The sequence below is a fragment of the Hipposideros armiger genome, unplaced genomic scaffold (genome assembly GCF_001890085.2).
Source record: "Hipposideros armiger isolate ML-2016 unplaced genomic scaffold, ASM189008v1 scaffold_169, whole genome shotgun sequence".
In the NCBI taxonomy this organism is placed as follows: Eukaryota; Metazoa; Chordata; class Mammalia; order Chiroptera; family Hipposideridae; genus Hipposideros; species Hipposideros armiger.
Window position 1 is genome coordinate 114,451 of NW_017731519.1, and position 14,558 is coordinate 129,008.

General features: G+C 35.1%; 1 protein-coding gene across 3 annotated transcripts in view; it reads right to left on the bottom strand.

Annotated features, from left to right (window-relative positions):
• Nucleotides 1-8,744: 8,744 nt before the first annotated feature.
• PHIP (PHIP subunit of CUL4-Ring ligase complex) overlaps nucleotides 8,745-14,558 on the bottom strand; it is a 116,625-nt gene continuing 110,811 nt past the window's right edge. For 2 of the 3 annotated variants that reach the window (XM_019651911.1, XM_019651909.1), the window contains 4 exons: nucleotides 14,218-14,381; nucleotides 13,497-13,756; nucleotides 12,029-12,220; nucleotides 8,745-9,671 (listed from right to left, as the gene is read on the bottom strand). In XM_019651911.1, coding sequence (XP_019507456.1) covers nucleotides 9,037-9,671; nucleotides 12,029-12,220; nucleotides 13,497-13,756; nucleotides 14,218-14,381 — 1,251 coding nt within the window. In that variant the 3' untranslated portion in view covers nucleotides 8,745-9,036. Of the gene's footprint in view, nucleotides 9,672-12,028; nucleotides 12,221-13,496; nucleotides 13,757-13,867; nucleotides 14,113-14,217; nucleotides 14,382-14,558 lie in introns of those variants that run through there. The other variant, XM_019651910.1, reaches the window with a different exon arrangement.

Consider the following 14,558-nt stretch of genomic DNA (forward strand, 5'->3'; position numbering starts at 1 on the left):
AGGGGAGGGGGGAGGCTCATCAGGTCACAAGAGGAGTGAGAAGAGGATACTGGTTTCTCCCTGCATTAAAAAGTGATAGATGGTCGAGAAATATTGAAAGTCTACCATGTGCCTACCACAGTCCTGGGAACTATGGAAAATTCAAGAGAAATACAAATCCCAGGACTTAGTTCAGGAATCAGCATCAGAACAGAATCTCCTGGGTAAATTATTCATGGAAAGCAGTTAGCTTAGTGATGACACTTGACAGAATAATCCATTTCTGGTAGAGTCAACAGTTACTGTTTTAAGAATTGTAAATATACAGATGTAAACCTAGACTGTGTCATAGCTACAAAATAACCTAAAGAAACTGAAGAATGGGTTGTAACAAAGAGAGGAAACATGACATCAACCAAAAGACAGGTGAAGGTGTAGATGACAAAACACAAACCAAATCAAAACTTACCTTGAGGAGGAAAGACAGATACTTGTCCTCTCCTAGGCCCCAAAAGGAGCAATAAATTATACACGTGCCTCCTCCTTCCTCGCACCAAAATGCCTAAAATGACGCAAAGGGCGAGGGAGAAGGCGCCGCGCTCGCCCTGGTTCCACCTCAGTCCTGTTACCTGTCGGGAAGTCTGGGTGCTGAGGGCCCTCGCCAGGCCTGCGCTCTCTGTCCTGGGGTCTCGATCCAACCGCAGCGAGGCGGACCTGTCCCCTGCTGAAGCGGGGATCCGGGCTGGCGCGCCGGGGACAGAGCCTCAGGAGAGCGCATAGTGTGCGCGGCGGGCAGAGCCTCCCCGGAAGGTGGAGGGCGGAGGGCGCGGGCCCGCCCACCCGGAGCGCAGGCCGCCGCCGCTGCGCCCCCTCCCTCCGCCCGTGCTGTCCTGTCCCCCACGCCCGCTCCTCATCGCGGGAAGGGGCGCAGCCGGCGGCGGCCGGAACAGCAGAGGCGAGAGCCTCGCTCCGTCAGGGCGAGCGGGTCCCGTCCCTCCCCGCCTCCGCCGCGTCGCAGTCCCGGGGCGTTCAGCGCAGGCGCCGCGCAGGGGGTTCAACTGCACCTTCTCGGCCTCGCAGCCAACGGGCATCTCAGACTCACCCGGCCCCAGACGGAACCTACGTAGTCCACGCAGGGCTTCACCTCGTGCCGTTACCACCATCCCTAGGCCTTGGCACTTCCCCCCTTTGCCCACTGTTAGTGCCAAGGGTCAGGATGGCCTTCGTGTCCTCCGCCATCACGTACCTCCTTATGCCGTCAAGGGCTGTAAACTTGACCTGTTTCCCCCTTTTCCTCTCAGGCCCCTACTCTGTTCCTTATTCAGCTGCCTAAGACCAGCCCCCTTCCACTCCAGTCTCAAAACCTGATCTCAAATCCACAGCAGGACGCAATGACCTAACAAACTCAACTCTGATCGAATTCTTCCCAGCTTAAAACCTTTTGGTGCCTCCAGATAGCCAGCAGCTTGAAGGCCAACTCCCTCCACGTGGTTTCAAACCCTCCTCAAGATCTGGCCCATGTGCTCGCCTCAGTTTCAATCCCTCCTTGCGTGCTCAGGAGAACTGAATAGATTCCCTTCTCTGGGAAATTCCTCACTACCATTGCCTCCCTGGCTTGTCTGACTCATTTACTCACCTTTGAGTTAAAAACTCAGCTCGGGCATCATATCCTTCAGGATAGCCATCCCAGCAGTTAGATGACACTCTTGGGGTCTTCAGAGCACCTGCATGTTTCTTGTAGCAAAAATCTACTCCAGCAATGTGGTTACCTATTTTTCCTATAAATCACTCCCAGCAATTTACCACCTGTGTACTCTGTACCAGGTGTTATGAATTATTTAATACTCATAACTAGCCTGTGAAATAGTTTCTATAATCCCCATCATAAACATGCAGGATAGGCTAAGAGAGTTTAAGGAATTTGTCTAATCTCTCATGGTCAGGATGCAGAGAACTCAGCATCCATGTGCAGACAGGGTTGAGAACCACTGCTCTAGTCTCTGAACTCTTAGGACAGGGGGCCACGTGTTTCATCTCTGGACCTAGCACTGTGACTGGGACATAGTATGTGTGGAATACAGGAGTTTTTTTTTTTTTTTAATTAAAATTTATTGGGGTAACATTGGTTAGTAAAATTACATAGGTTTCAAGTGTACAATTCTGTAATACATCCACTGCCCTCCCACCCCCATATCATGCTTATCTATTTACTTGATCCTCTACACCATTCAAGAATTCAAGCCATTCAGGAATCGTAGGGTTTTTTTTTTTAAGATGTGCAGAGAGACCCAGAAAGTTAAGCAACTTGATAGTTCAATTGCGCAAAATTTCCATAGCTTTGATGCACTTATTCACAAGAAGAGGTGAAGGGAAGAACTTGTGAAACCTTCACTGGTAAGTATCATCAATACCAAACTAGAATTTGGTTTTCTGTTACAATAATTGTTCTTAAAGAGCTTGAAAGAAGACCTGAGTTGCTCTTTTACTGCTTTATAATCTGCTCAGATAGATTTTCCATACCTCAGAGTAATTTGCTTTGCCTTTATAATGTCCCTAATTATTAAAGACCAAAACAAAAAACAAGTTTCCCACTTGTCAAAGATCTAAATTTCCTTAAAATTTATCTGCTTTGTTTAAATATCTTATTTCATTTTTATTAAATGGAAAACACCTATTATTCTCAGGCACCCATGATTCTATCTTAATCAAATGATTAAATCTCCTCTGAAAACTCTTTGATTTTGCTTTCCCAAGATTGAAACCTAAAATAAAAATTTCTGGATATGTTTTATACTGAAACTATCTTTGACATTTCCCAGAGGGTCCCTGTAAAATCACAATCTTTAGTACTCTTTATTAGTAAACAAATATTTCAACTCAAGTCACAATTTATAGTGTTGCAACAACAGTCAAAACCCCTTTTTCTAAGGGTTCAGAATATCTCCCACTTATTATAGTCACGTCAAGGCCAGAAGACACAGCTTGCCTGAAGAGGCTATACATTAAATACATATTTTCTTTAGGGACTAAATAGGAAAGTCAAGATTGAGCCATGAGTACAGAGAACAATAAGAAATATTAACCATAGGCTATTTGAATTGAATTGGACCCTGCAGTTTAATCACGTTTTTTGACTTTACAGATGACGGAAGATGACTCAATTCCAGGCCCAGTTCATTCCATTGCCCTGTGCTACCATCATGTTTAGCTAATTAGGCAGAAAGGTACTTCACTGAATCCTTTCCACTATTCTTTTCCTGACAAAACCAACAAGAGTAATCAACATACAGTAACATAGTTAAGTGCAAAAAGCTTACAAATACAAGGTATTATATTGCAAGGAACAGAAGTTTTGTGTTTTGGTTTTTAATCTTAAGTAATGGGAAAACTTAGCCTACAACATGCAAGTTGATGTAATTAAAAGAGAAACCAGTAAAAAGTGGTTGCTGAAAATAAATTTTTCTTGGCTGGTTCTTCTATGCATATAACTACAAATTAATGTCAGCATACTTTAGAAAGAAAAGGTACCCAGCAATATTTACCTGCTTTCCTCAACTTCAAAGTTTATTTTATAGTCAGGTAAACAAATTTTTTAGGGAGAAATTATCATTAATAGCACAAAATCACAAATCACCCTTCATGTGCTTTATCTGTCACTTATTAGAATAGCCTATGTATTCTTTATATTAAAATTGGGATTCTCAGAAAGTCAATAAAAATGTATGCCAACCTGAACAAATTCCTAGGAAAACAGCAAGTTTTATAAATCTTTTTGAATAACTGCTTAACAAGTAAATCTTTTTCATCATTCAATTTTTTGCCGCTAAATTTCACTTCACTCTTTTGAGAAAATACAGTTCCTTTTAAATTTATCTTAATAGAAATATCTGAATATTGAAGTATTTATCACCCAGTAATTTACACATAGTTAACAAGTCAATAATTGTTTTATGTATACATTAAAAGGCAAATGACTTACTTTTAACCTTTAGTTATTTTGGAATTATAATTAAATTAGGGTACCCACAATCCTTTGATTGCCTAGTAATTTTAACATTTTGCTAAATAGATAGGGCACTGGAAACTAATGTACCAGCATTTACATATGGCTTCTTTGGTATAGTACCTGTTAAATTAAGAACCAAGTGCTTCGAATGTTGACCAACACAAAACACAAAAAAACAAAGAAATGAGGCTCTACAAAATAGCTTAGAAAAACAAGTTTTCTATTTATTTAAAAATAAGTTTGTAGTTACTACATTGCAGGGACAGGAATTCTTACACATACATTCTAGTTTGTATAAAAGGATTCAAAGAATTATGCATCAAAACTAACATAGAAAGTGTCCACATAACAGTAAAGAAAGGTCCAATCAATATGTACAAAAAGAAAGGGCACTGCTATTCTGATGTGAGACTGCCATTTATAACATGATACTCCAGGTTTCTGGAAGGAAAAAAACAAAAACCTCAATAAAGCTAAATAATTAATTTGTCTTTAAACTCTGTTACTTATTACATACAACAGATTTGCTTGTGTTTAACATTGTTTTCTGTACAAAATAAGCATAATTTTAATTTGAAAATGTGTCAGTTTCAACTTTAACCCTCTAGGTCAGTTACTTTTTAAAAATTGAACTACATTCTACATGTCTAAATGTCATGACAGGATTTAACAGTTTTCTAAAAAATCTTTAATAAGACCCCATCTTGCAGTTTTAATATGGTCCAAAAATGTAACTTTGTACTTTATCTCAATTTATAGTTTATCGTGATTAATCAACAAGCACAAAAGTAATGAGCATGTGTGCATCTGCATCATGTGTACTATGTATCATCTCAAACCTAGTCTTTTAGCTCTTTAAATGAAGAAAACTCACAGCCACCCACTATATGTATTTGGTTTCTGCCATATAAGGTTAATTTCCTGATGATTTTATCTGCATTAAAAAGTATCTCAACACAGAGCTATCAAAACTAAAAATATATATTTATAGCCCATAATATTTTCTAATTGTTTTACTGTAGTGTGTACAAGGTTTATCTCTGGAGCGTCAAAAGTGGTAATTACAGGCTTCTGAATCAATCAGATCTCTCCTTGGGTACTTAGTACAAAATGACTTCATTTGGAGTGAAAATAGTTTCTTAGTAAATGTAATAAATCACTTGGAAATTTGGGGAACTAAAGGGAAGTGCAAGGAGGGGAGAGAGGAAAAGGTAAATTTTTCCAATTTTAATAGAAAAAAAATTCTTGCCTAAACATAACTAAACCACTTCTCAACCTATTAGGTCAAGGCTACTTTCTAAGTATGGAATAATTCAGAGAACATAAAAGTACTTCCCCTATTATGACTTTTAAAATTATATATTTCCTGCATGTAAGGAGAACACTTATAGCCTGTAAATACTCAACTACCTTGGTCCTTTCAGCCTACTCAGAAATAAATTTCAAGTGAACAAAAACATTCAGAATAACAATTTGTTTTCATTAGATAGAAAACTGGAAATCAAAACTGCTTCCAGTTGACACTTGGGGGAGATATATATAGGTATGTTGGTATGTATAAAATGGAATGCTAGAATTAAAGTAAACACTATTAATTGGTGGAACTAATTTATATTACAAACCATATTTTAAAACACGTAAATGTTGCTAATATCACATAAGCAAAAGATGTTACTTATTTGTTTAAATGTTTGATTAATCTACCACACTGCAGATAAGGGGCAATTCTATATGTTAGCACACATGCTACATGAGGACTGTTTTGCTGATCAGTGTATCTTACGTAATTCATTTCTAAGTGATACTAAACTTAACCAAATTCATGTCTTGGAATGTGACATGAATGTGACTCAATCAAGCGCACAAATATTCTATAGTTATTCTAATTAAATTTAAGGAGGACGACAGTTTTTTATAGTAAGTCTTCAAATTTATGAAGCTGCAGAATGGAAACAAGACCAACAAATCTTTAGTACATGAATATATGCAGACTAGTCCAACGCCATAATAGCAGAATGCGAAAGATAAAATTTTAAGGAAGTATGTACCTATTGCACAGAGCTGTGAGACTATAATTAGACTGAATGTTTAAACTGCTCGTCTGCCACATTTTATAATTTTTTGATTTAACTGGGACTCGAGAATGTTGGGGTAAAGGGAGAAAATATTACGGTTAGATAGTTAAACATACATAAATTGATTTACAATTTCCATGCATGTAACAGGTTATATTTCTGAAATTTTCAGTAAACTTGAGATTTTTTTTTTTTACTATTATTATTGCTCATCTAGGACAACTGCCAACATTTCCTTTTGGCCTAAAAACAATACATACATAGTGTCACTGTCTCAAAGAAGGTATTTTTCCAAGTGGTCAAACAGAACAAAAATTATGGTTATGACTTAAATTTCTCAATTCAACTTCTGCAATGCATAGAAGCTAAATTATAAAAATATAAAATCTAAATATATCTGGTATGACTAATACATCTTAAGTGTTTCAATTACAAATAATCTGATCCAAGTCATTTTTGCTTTACTAAGAAACCAGTGTCTAATAATGTCCAAATAAGGTCATAAATATACAGTGTCTTTAGAACAAGAGTAATACATTACTTGTTGCAGGTAAAATGGTAAATACTCATTTCTTTGCTGAAGAGTTAGAACTAATCCATACACTGTACTAGAGGTATGTTCCACTCTAAGACTGTGTACGCTCTTCCTTTTTCTGTACACACTTTAAAATTATACACGTTTTTTACAAAAATGGATTTATAGACTATTACTTTTTTCTAACACAATGCAGATTAACATCAGGAAATTACATGTTTCAAATAGGTTGCCTTCAAAAGCAAAAATTACTTTGATGACAAATTTTAAACATATACACTATTTTCAATAATGGTGTAACTGACTCATTTTACTATACAACCAAGCCATCCATTTCTGCGTTATGAAGAGTTTAACTACTGAATTTTAATTATATAGTTAAATATATTTGTTAGAAAAAAATAAATATACAAAAAACCTGAAAATTTTGAAATTATTTTTCAACTGCAAAATCACAGCAATCCAGTTAAGATCTGGAAAATGGTTTACTTAATTTCACAGAAGGATTTCTGTACAAATTTAGTTACAAACGGTCTAAAAAGCCCAAATGCATCACTTTCCATTCTTCTTCAAGACAATTAAATGACAGCTAATATTTATCCCTACCAGAAATAAGAAATAATTATGTAATGTATTTTGCCAAGGTTCAATTAAAGACTTTATTTTTCTATATCAGGGTCATGCTGATATATATTTTCCCATCCTCACTTTTTAAAAATGTAGTATCTGAAAATTTTGGTTACATTTTTGTACCATACCAGTCCTCAGAAAATACTACATTCTTTCAACTTTTTAAAAAATGGACAATAATTTTTAAACAATAGAAATGGTATTTATGTTGGTTTTTAAGGTATAAAATAACTGTACCATAAACAAATAAATAACTGCTTTCCTTTTCCATAGCAGTACATATAGCAATACATTCTCCTAAGTCATATAATTATCATTTACAATAGACAACTTAATTTTACTAATGATGCAAAAAATAATAGAATACAAGGCACAATCATTAAATGGAATTTTTCTTTAGGGTGTATATTGACATACCAGCGTGATAAGGATACCGTAAAAAGTGCAGAAAAAACACAATGTGCAATGAGACCACTGTATAAAACATGATTGCATAAAAAGTGATTTGGCCTATTTTAACCTTTAATAATTGAAAATAACCAATCTTCCCCTTAAAATTAAACTATAAAGTATGACATTTTAAAATTATTTTTATTCTATCACTATCTAAAAAATCCTGAAAAAAGAATTTATACCTGGGTAATAGTATATAAGTAGTATGTGTTTGTATATATATTTAATTATACCCATTTATCAATATATACACATACACACACAGACACATTTCTTCTTTGTAAGTCATTTAGCCTATTAGATATGTCTAAAGTTTAGAAATGACATTAATCCAGATCATCAAGTAAACATCAAATCCCATACCTTTTTCCTGTATTTTCCTTGAATCCTTTAACCACTTAAACACTTTCTCCAAAACATCTCTGTCAAAGGACCCACCAGTGCATTACTTTCTACTATTAGTACCAAAAAAAAGATACATCTCAGCATAACTCTTTACTAACTTGCTCTTTAGCATAATATATAGCTTTTCCAATATTGAAAAGTGTATGCTGTCCTGACAGTCAAAAACAGGCTTTCCACTGCACTGATTCTCAGTCTTTGGCACAATAAACAGAGATCGAGTGATTGATATAAGAATCAAGGTCTGAAAAATTAGACAGTCAAATGTTTTCCAATGTGGATATGTTTCCTTTTCATCAGTACATTTTCTCTTACGTTTGGCAGAAATGGAATACAGCAAAAGCCTTCTCTAGATTCTTTGTAGATGAACATTGTACAAGTAAAATTAAACTCTTTAGGGTATCAAATTGTGGGAATTTTATATTTATCTTTAGAGGAAACACATTTCTTAATTTACTGCTACTCTGGTAACATCTCTCTTCCTAGGGGGCATGGATTCTGTATCAATAGAAATGTACCTGGCTTGGTCAAAAATAATTCATTTTAACATGAAACGCTCTATCACTAGGAATACTATGCTCCTTAAAAATGTAGCAGAACTGTCTTTTCCAGAAATAGACTGGGAATTCATTATAGGTCCTCAATTTCTTTTTTTTTTTCCTTCTTTTTTTTTTTTTTTTGCGACCAGTCAATGAAATGAATGTTGAAATGCATAACCTATCTAAGGGAATAAATAGCAAACATTTAAAATATATATGTATATATTTATATATATATTCATTTAAAGAAGTGAAGTGTCTTGTAAGTTTGTTTTTGTTTTGTTTTGTTTTTTTTTGCAAATCAAATCATAACCATTCCCTAATCCACCACAGCAGCAAGGAAGCAGAAGCCTTAGTTCTGCTTATTCCTTAACTGTACCTGCTTTATGATTTTGAAGTAAAATATTTTGGTACAAGTTACCAACCAATTAAATTAGCTTTTGCTTTTTCAGTCAATTTTCGGACTCGTCCTCTGCTAGAAGTTCCAAAAGTCAAAGAGGTGTCTTCAAACAGCAGCTGCCTTTGCTCCTCTTCGGAGTCATCCTCGTTATAGAAAGCTGTCCTTCGACCTTGGTTTCTAGTTCTCATGTGGGGTTCAGAGCCTTTCAGTTCCTCAAACTCTTCTTCCTCATCCATAGGATCATCTGTCTTTTTTCGGTTACTTCTCCTTAGCATTTTAACACTCGTAGGAACTATGAGATCTGAGTCTAATTTTTGTGTCTTCATCTTCCTTTTGGGTTTTCTGCCTCCACGACTCTTTTTCTGTAACAAATCCTCCTTTACAGTATTAGTTTCAGAAAGAAAATTGCATGTTGAAGAAGGAACTACTTCATCTCTGATAGGATGTACATTATTTTGCTCTGCATTTTCTAGCTTTGCATACTGAAGCTTTTTGGGCTTTCTACCCCTCTTCTTGTGAATAACTTCACCACTACTGGTATTAACTTCCACCTTAGGTTTCCTTCCAGGTCCTCTCTTCACAAGTTTAGATGGCTGCCCTCCATGGCCATTCACTTGAATGCTTCCTGGTATAAGAGCATTGTTCTTACAATCTGTTAAAAGGGAACAATGGCACAATGAATACATGAAATTGCTTTTTTATTTGACCCTCAAACTAATCAATAAGACCAATTCTATACTTATTTATATGTAATGACATAATTCTAATTATTCTTTTACTAAAATAAGAAAAAGAACCAACAAAAGCCTAATAGTTTAATGATATTATTTACAGAACACCTCATTTTATTGCACTTTGCTTTATTGCACTTCACAGATACATTGGTTTTTTTTTTTTTAAACACAAATTCAAAGTTTTTGGCAACCCTACATCAAGGAAGTCTATGGAGCCATTTCCCCAACAGGCTCTGATGATGGTTAGAATTTTTTAGCAAGAAAAGTATCTTTAAATTAAGGTATGCACATTGTTTTTTAAGGACACAATGCTACTGTACACTTAATAGACTACCATATAGTGTAAACATAACTTTTATATGCACTGGGAAACCAAAAAATTCATGCGACTTGCTTTACTGCCATATTTGCTTTATTGTGGTGGATCAGACTTAACCTGGAATATCTCCAAGTTATGCCTGTATGTGTGCCACCATTATCATGATAAAAATCCCACTGTAACAAACTCAAGGCCATTATGCTTTAATAAAAAAATAAAAATTGGGAGATAAAATTGCAAATATGTAGAATCTAGAGATCATGATGAACTGCCTTTCTGTGGTAAAAAAATAGTAATAATTCTATTACCCTTTCAGATGAAAACAAAAAATGACATACATGCACTACCATTAACATTTTTCTTCCAAAAACTTTATAAAGTTTTTTGTTTGGTTGTGGTGCATGTGATTGGCAATACAATATTTTAAAGGAAATCCATAAAGAGATGGAAACTGATTTTAAAGAGAATGCTTCTTCATAATGGTTATTTTTTGTCAGGGGTTGGAATTATACTGAATAAACATTAAGAAAAAAACCATCAAGAGACTCACAAAAGGCGAGACTAGTAGCAGAGAGAGAAGGCAAAGTCTTCATTTTCCTGACCCCCCACAGTACAAATGATTTTCTTTAGATTGGTGGTCTTCCATAATGATGAGGGGAGGGGTGACAGGGGAGAAATGTGTGCGCGCGCACGTGCACTAGAGAGAAATGATCAGAAAGATCACTTTGGCTGCAATGTGGAGGATGGATTAGGTAAAGAAGAGTTAAGAACTAAGGCAGAGAGACCAGTTAGGAAATTAGGACTACAGTCCTGATGAGAAATTATGTTGGCTTAAATTAAGGCCATGGAAGCAAGAATGGAGGATGGAATGGATTTGAGAGATGTTAAGGAGGCAGAAAACAACAGAAACTAATAGTTATCAAGTAGATTTAGATGTTGAAGAGAAGGCTAGGATGACTCCCTGATTTTAAGCCTAGGTCAGTGGATGTATCTTAATGCCACTAATCAAAATGTAGACGTTTAGAAAAACAATTAAATTGTGAGAGGTTTCTGGGAAGAACATTGGAGAAGAAATGGTTTAGAAACACTTTGGAAATCATGATACAAAATGCTTATTCTTGAGGTGTCTGTTCCTAAAAAAGCCATAATTATTGTAACATGTCACACATAGGGTATACCGTGTTTTCCCATGTATAAGACGCACCCTTTTCTGAAAAATTTGGGGTCTAAAAACTGGGTGCGTCTTATACAGTGGTTGTATGAACGCAAAAAAAACAAGCACGAAAAAAGCCAGAAATGCAAGTAAAAAAAACCTACAACCACTGTATAAGACACACCCAGTTTTTAGACCCCAAATTTTTCAAAAAAGGGTGCGTCTTATACATGGGGAAATATGGTATTATATTATTTACCTTCTTCATCTTTCAAACATAAAGCTTTAACAAAGAAAGTCTGCAGATGAAAGAACTTGGAAGAATAACTGTAAAAAGCCCAAAGTTGTGTATTATAATAGAGAGTCTGGCTGTAGACAACCCTGATGAATTAATAAAGGTTGCTGTGTTGAATTTTGTAATGTAATAACAACTTAATTTTTCTAAAAAAGTGAAGACTGCTATATGGGTTAACTAAATCCAATTTAATTTAAACATCTTGGATATACTTTTTTAGGTTTTGTAATGATGAAGTTAAAAACTAATTTACATCCTAAAAGTCTTTGATTCTACTATTTGTTGTCATTTTCATATAGCAAGTTTTTCTTGGCTTTTAAAATTAATGATAAAATAGTTTAAGTTTGGCACAAAACTGCAAATCAAAGATGTCTCACGAAATTTATCAACTAATATAGAATATGACCTTTAATGAGCAACTTAAAAAAGTTAATTTACGTGCTAACTCCAACAAAATCATTTATAAGAAAGATCTACTCTATCTTGGAAGATACAAATAACACCTTACCTTGCTCAATGACAGCTGATGACTTTGAAAGAGTCTTTGAGAGTACAGATGATTTCATTTTACGTTTGACCGGCTTTTCCTTTTCCAAGTTTTCTTTTGCAGAATTATTCCTAGTCCCATGACTATAATTGGATTGACCAGGACTTGAAAGAGTATTCAAGGTTTTGGAATGTTTCACAGAATTCTCTAGAACTAAAACACATATATAAAACATTATAAGCTACTAAGAGTTATATAACCTAAAAATAAGCAAGAAGGTTGGGATTACCTCTAACTTGAATTGCTTGAATTAGCCAAGAGGACAAAACCTGGGGGATACTTAAAGCTTCTTTAGAAAACCTACTTTCAAATTAGGAAAGAGGCATAAACAATAAACTCTTAATAATTTCAGACCTTTCAGAAGCTATCCAATCACTTCAAGATTACGAAGGCAAGTCCTGGCAAACTGCTAGCAAGTCTGGATACTTGAATTTAAATTCAGGCAGTCTGAGTCAGAGTTACCATTTTTAAGCATTACTCTATACTGACACCTCTTAACCTCAAGTTTCTTCTCTTATTAAAAACAATTTAAAAAAAGGGGGGGGTGAAAAAACAATAAAGAAAAAAATCAAGTGTCTGCTGGAATTTACAAAAATCCAGTGTATTTCATTTGGCAAAGTAAAAGCTTAAATTAAAAGAGTCATTATATTTGGAAACAACTGAAATGTTCATCAGTAGACAACTGTATTAAAAACTATGGTACATTTACACAATGGAGTATTACTCAGCAATAAAGAAGGAAATAGTACAATTTGCAACGATATAGATGGACCTAGAGAACATTATGCTAAGTGAAATAAGTCAGTCAGAGAAAGACAAAACCATATGATCTCACTTATACATGGATTCTAGAAAACTGAATAAATGAGAAATGTAAATAGAAATAGTCTCAGAGACAGAGGAAAAACTGAGGGTTGCTAGTTGGGAGGAGGTGGGGATGAAGGAGAAGGGGAAGGGATGAGACAATACAAACTGGTAACTACAATATGGCCTCAGGGATAGAAAAGACAGTCTGGGGAATATAATCATAATGTTGTAAATATTTTTTAGGGGGTCAGATGGACTCACGTCATTAGGGAGACCACTTCATAGTCGGTGTAGCGGCCTGACCACCACACTGTATTTCTGAAGCTGATGTTGAATAATATTTATGTCAACTACAATTATATATACATATAGTCACGGGACGTGGAGTAGAGTGTGGGAATGGAGTCAATGGAATTGTAATAGATAAGCATGATATCGGTCGGGGGTGGGAGGGCAGTAGATGGGAGGGGGGTTGTTTCTGTGTGAAGGGTGAAAAGGATAACTATTGCATTGTTCTGTACACCTGAAACTAACAATAAAAATAAATAAATAAATAAGTAAAAAAAAAAAAAAAAAGAGTCATTATGCATACTTCAATTTAGAGACTGTAACTGATTCTTACTTGTTTTCCCTGGCACTGTAGATGTATTAGCTTTCGAAATAAAAGTCTTTGCTGCTGAAGAAGTAGATGGTTGCTCAGAGGTAACTGGATCTACAACCACTCGGTTGCTTCTGGTTCGAACTACAGAACTAGATTCTGTTTTACCATTTATCTGAGCAGCATTGTGCCTCGGTGGTATTGATCGTGTGGGTATAGAGAATGGAGAGGTAGAAATATCTGACTTTAGCTGGGGTTTTATGATCCTTTTTTTCCTTTCAGGGCTGTAAATAAAATAATATTATTAGTCACTCTTATAGTTCTATGTGGATGAGTAAAACACAAGTTTTATACATACTATTGGATTCAATATTTGTACTATTATGAAATATGTTAAAATATGAGATTTGTAGTGGATTTCATATGGTTGTGAGCCTTTGAAAAGTGAATATTTAGTGAAGGATCGCTGTAAATGCTATAGTTATATATGACAGAAAGCATGATGCCATCACTACCCTAAAAATGCTGTTTTACTGTATAGATTTAGCAGTTTGAATTTAAGCACTTACACTAGTATAGCTTTAGTTAAAAGATTAAAAATCCTCCACATCATAGGAACTTGCATGTCAAATATATCATTCTGCAATATAGGGAATAGTAAAGGAAGTATTAAAAAACACCGAGTTCTATCATTTAGATGACAAAGTTATAGATCAGTTGATGCTATTTAAAAGAAATCAAATACCTTGATGCAGCACTACTGGAAACAGAGCTGCTTCTGTTTCTTTTCTTCCTCCTTTTGGTTATTGTATTTCTTTTATGAAAACGAAGAGCAGATTTATAATCTGATAAAACCGAACTGATGTGTTCTTCAAAGAAAGCAGACAGGCGCAAACTCATGCTGTAAATCTATGGTAAGAAAAAGAAAAACTGTTCAAACATTCCTCAAAGGAAAATGACTGTTCAGTAAATATTAACATATAATTTAAATATTTTTCTAGCAAAAAGTTTTTAGAATTTAAACATTGCTTTTTCCAATCTCTTTTGATGAAGAGTAAAACTGAAGCATTTTTATAATTAAATTGT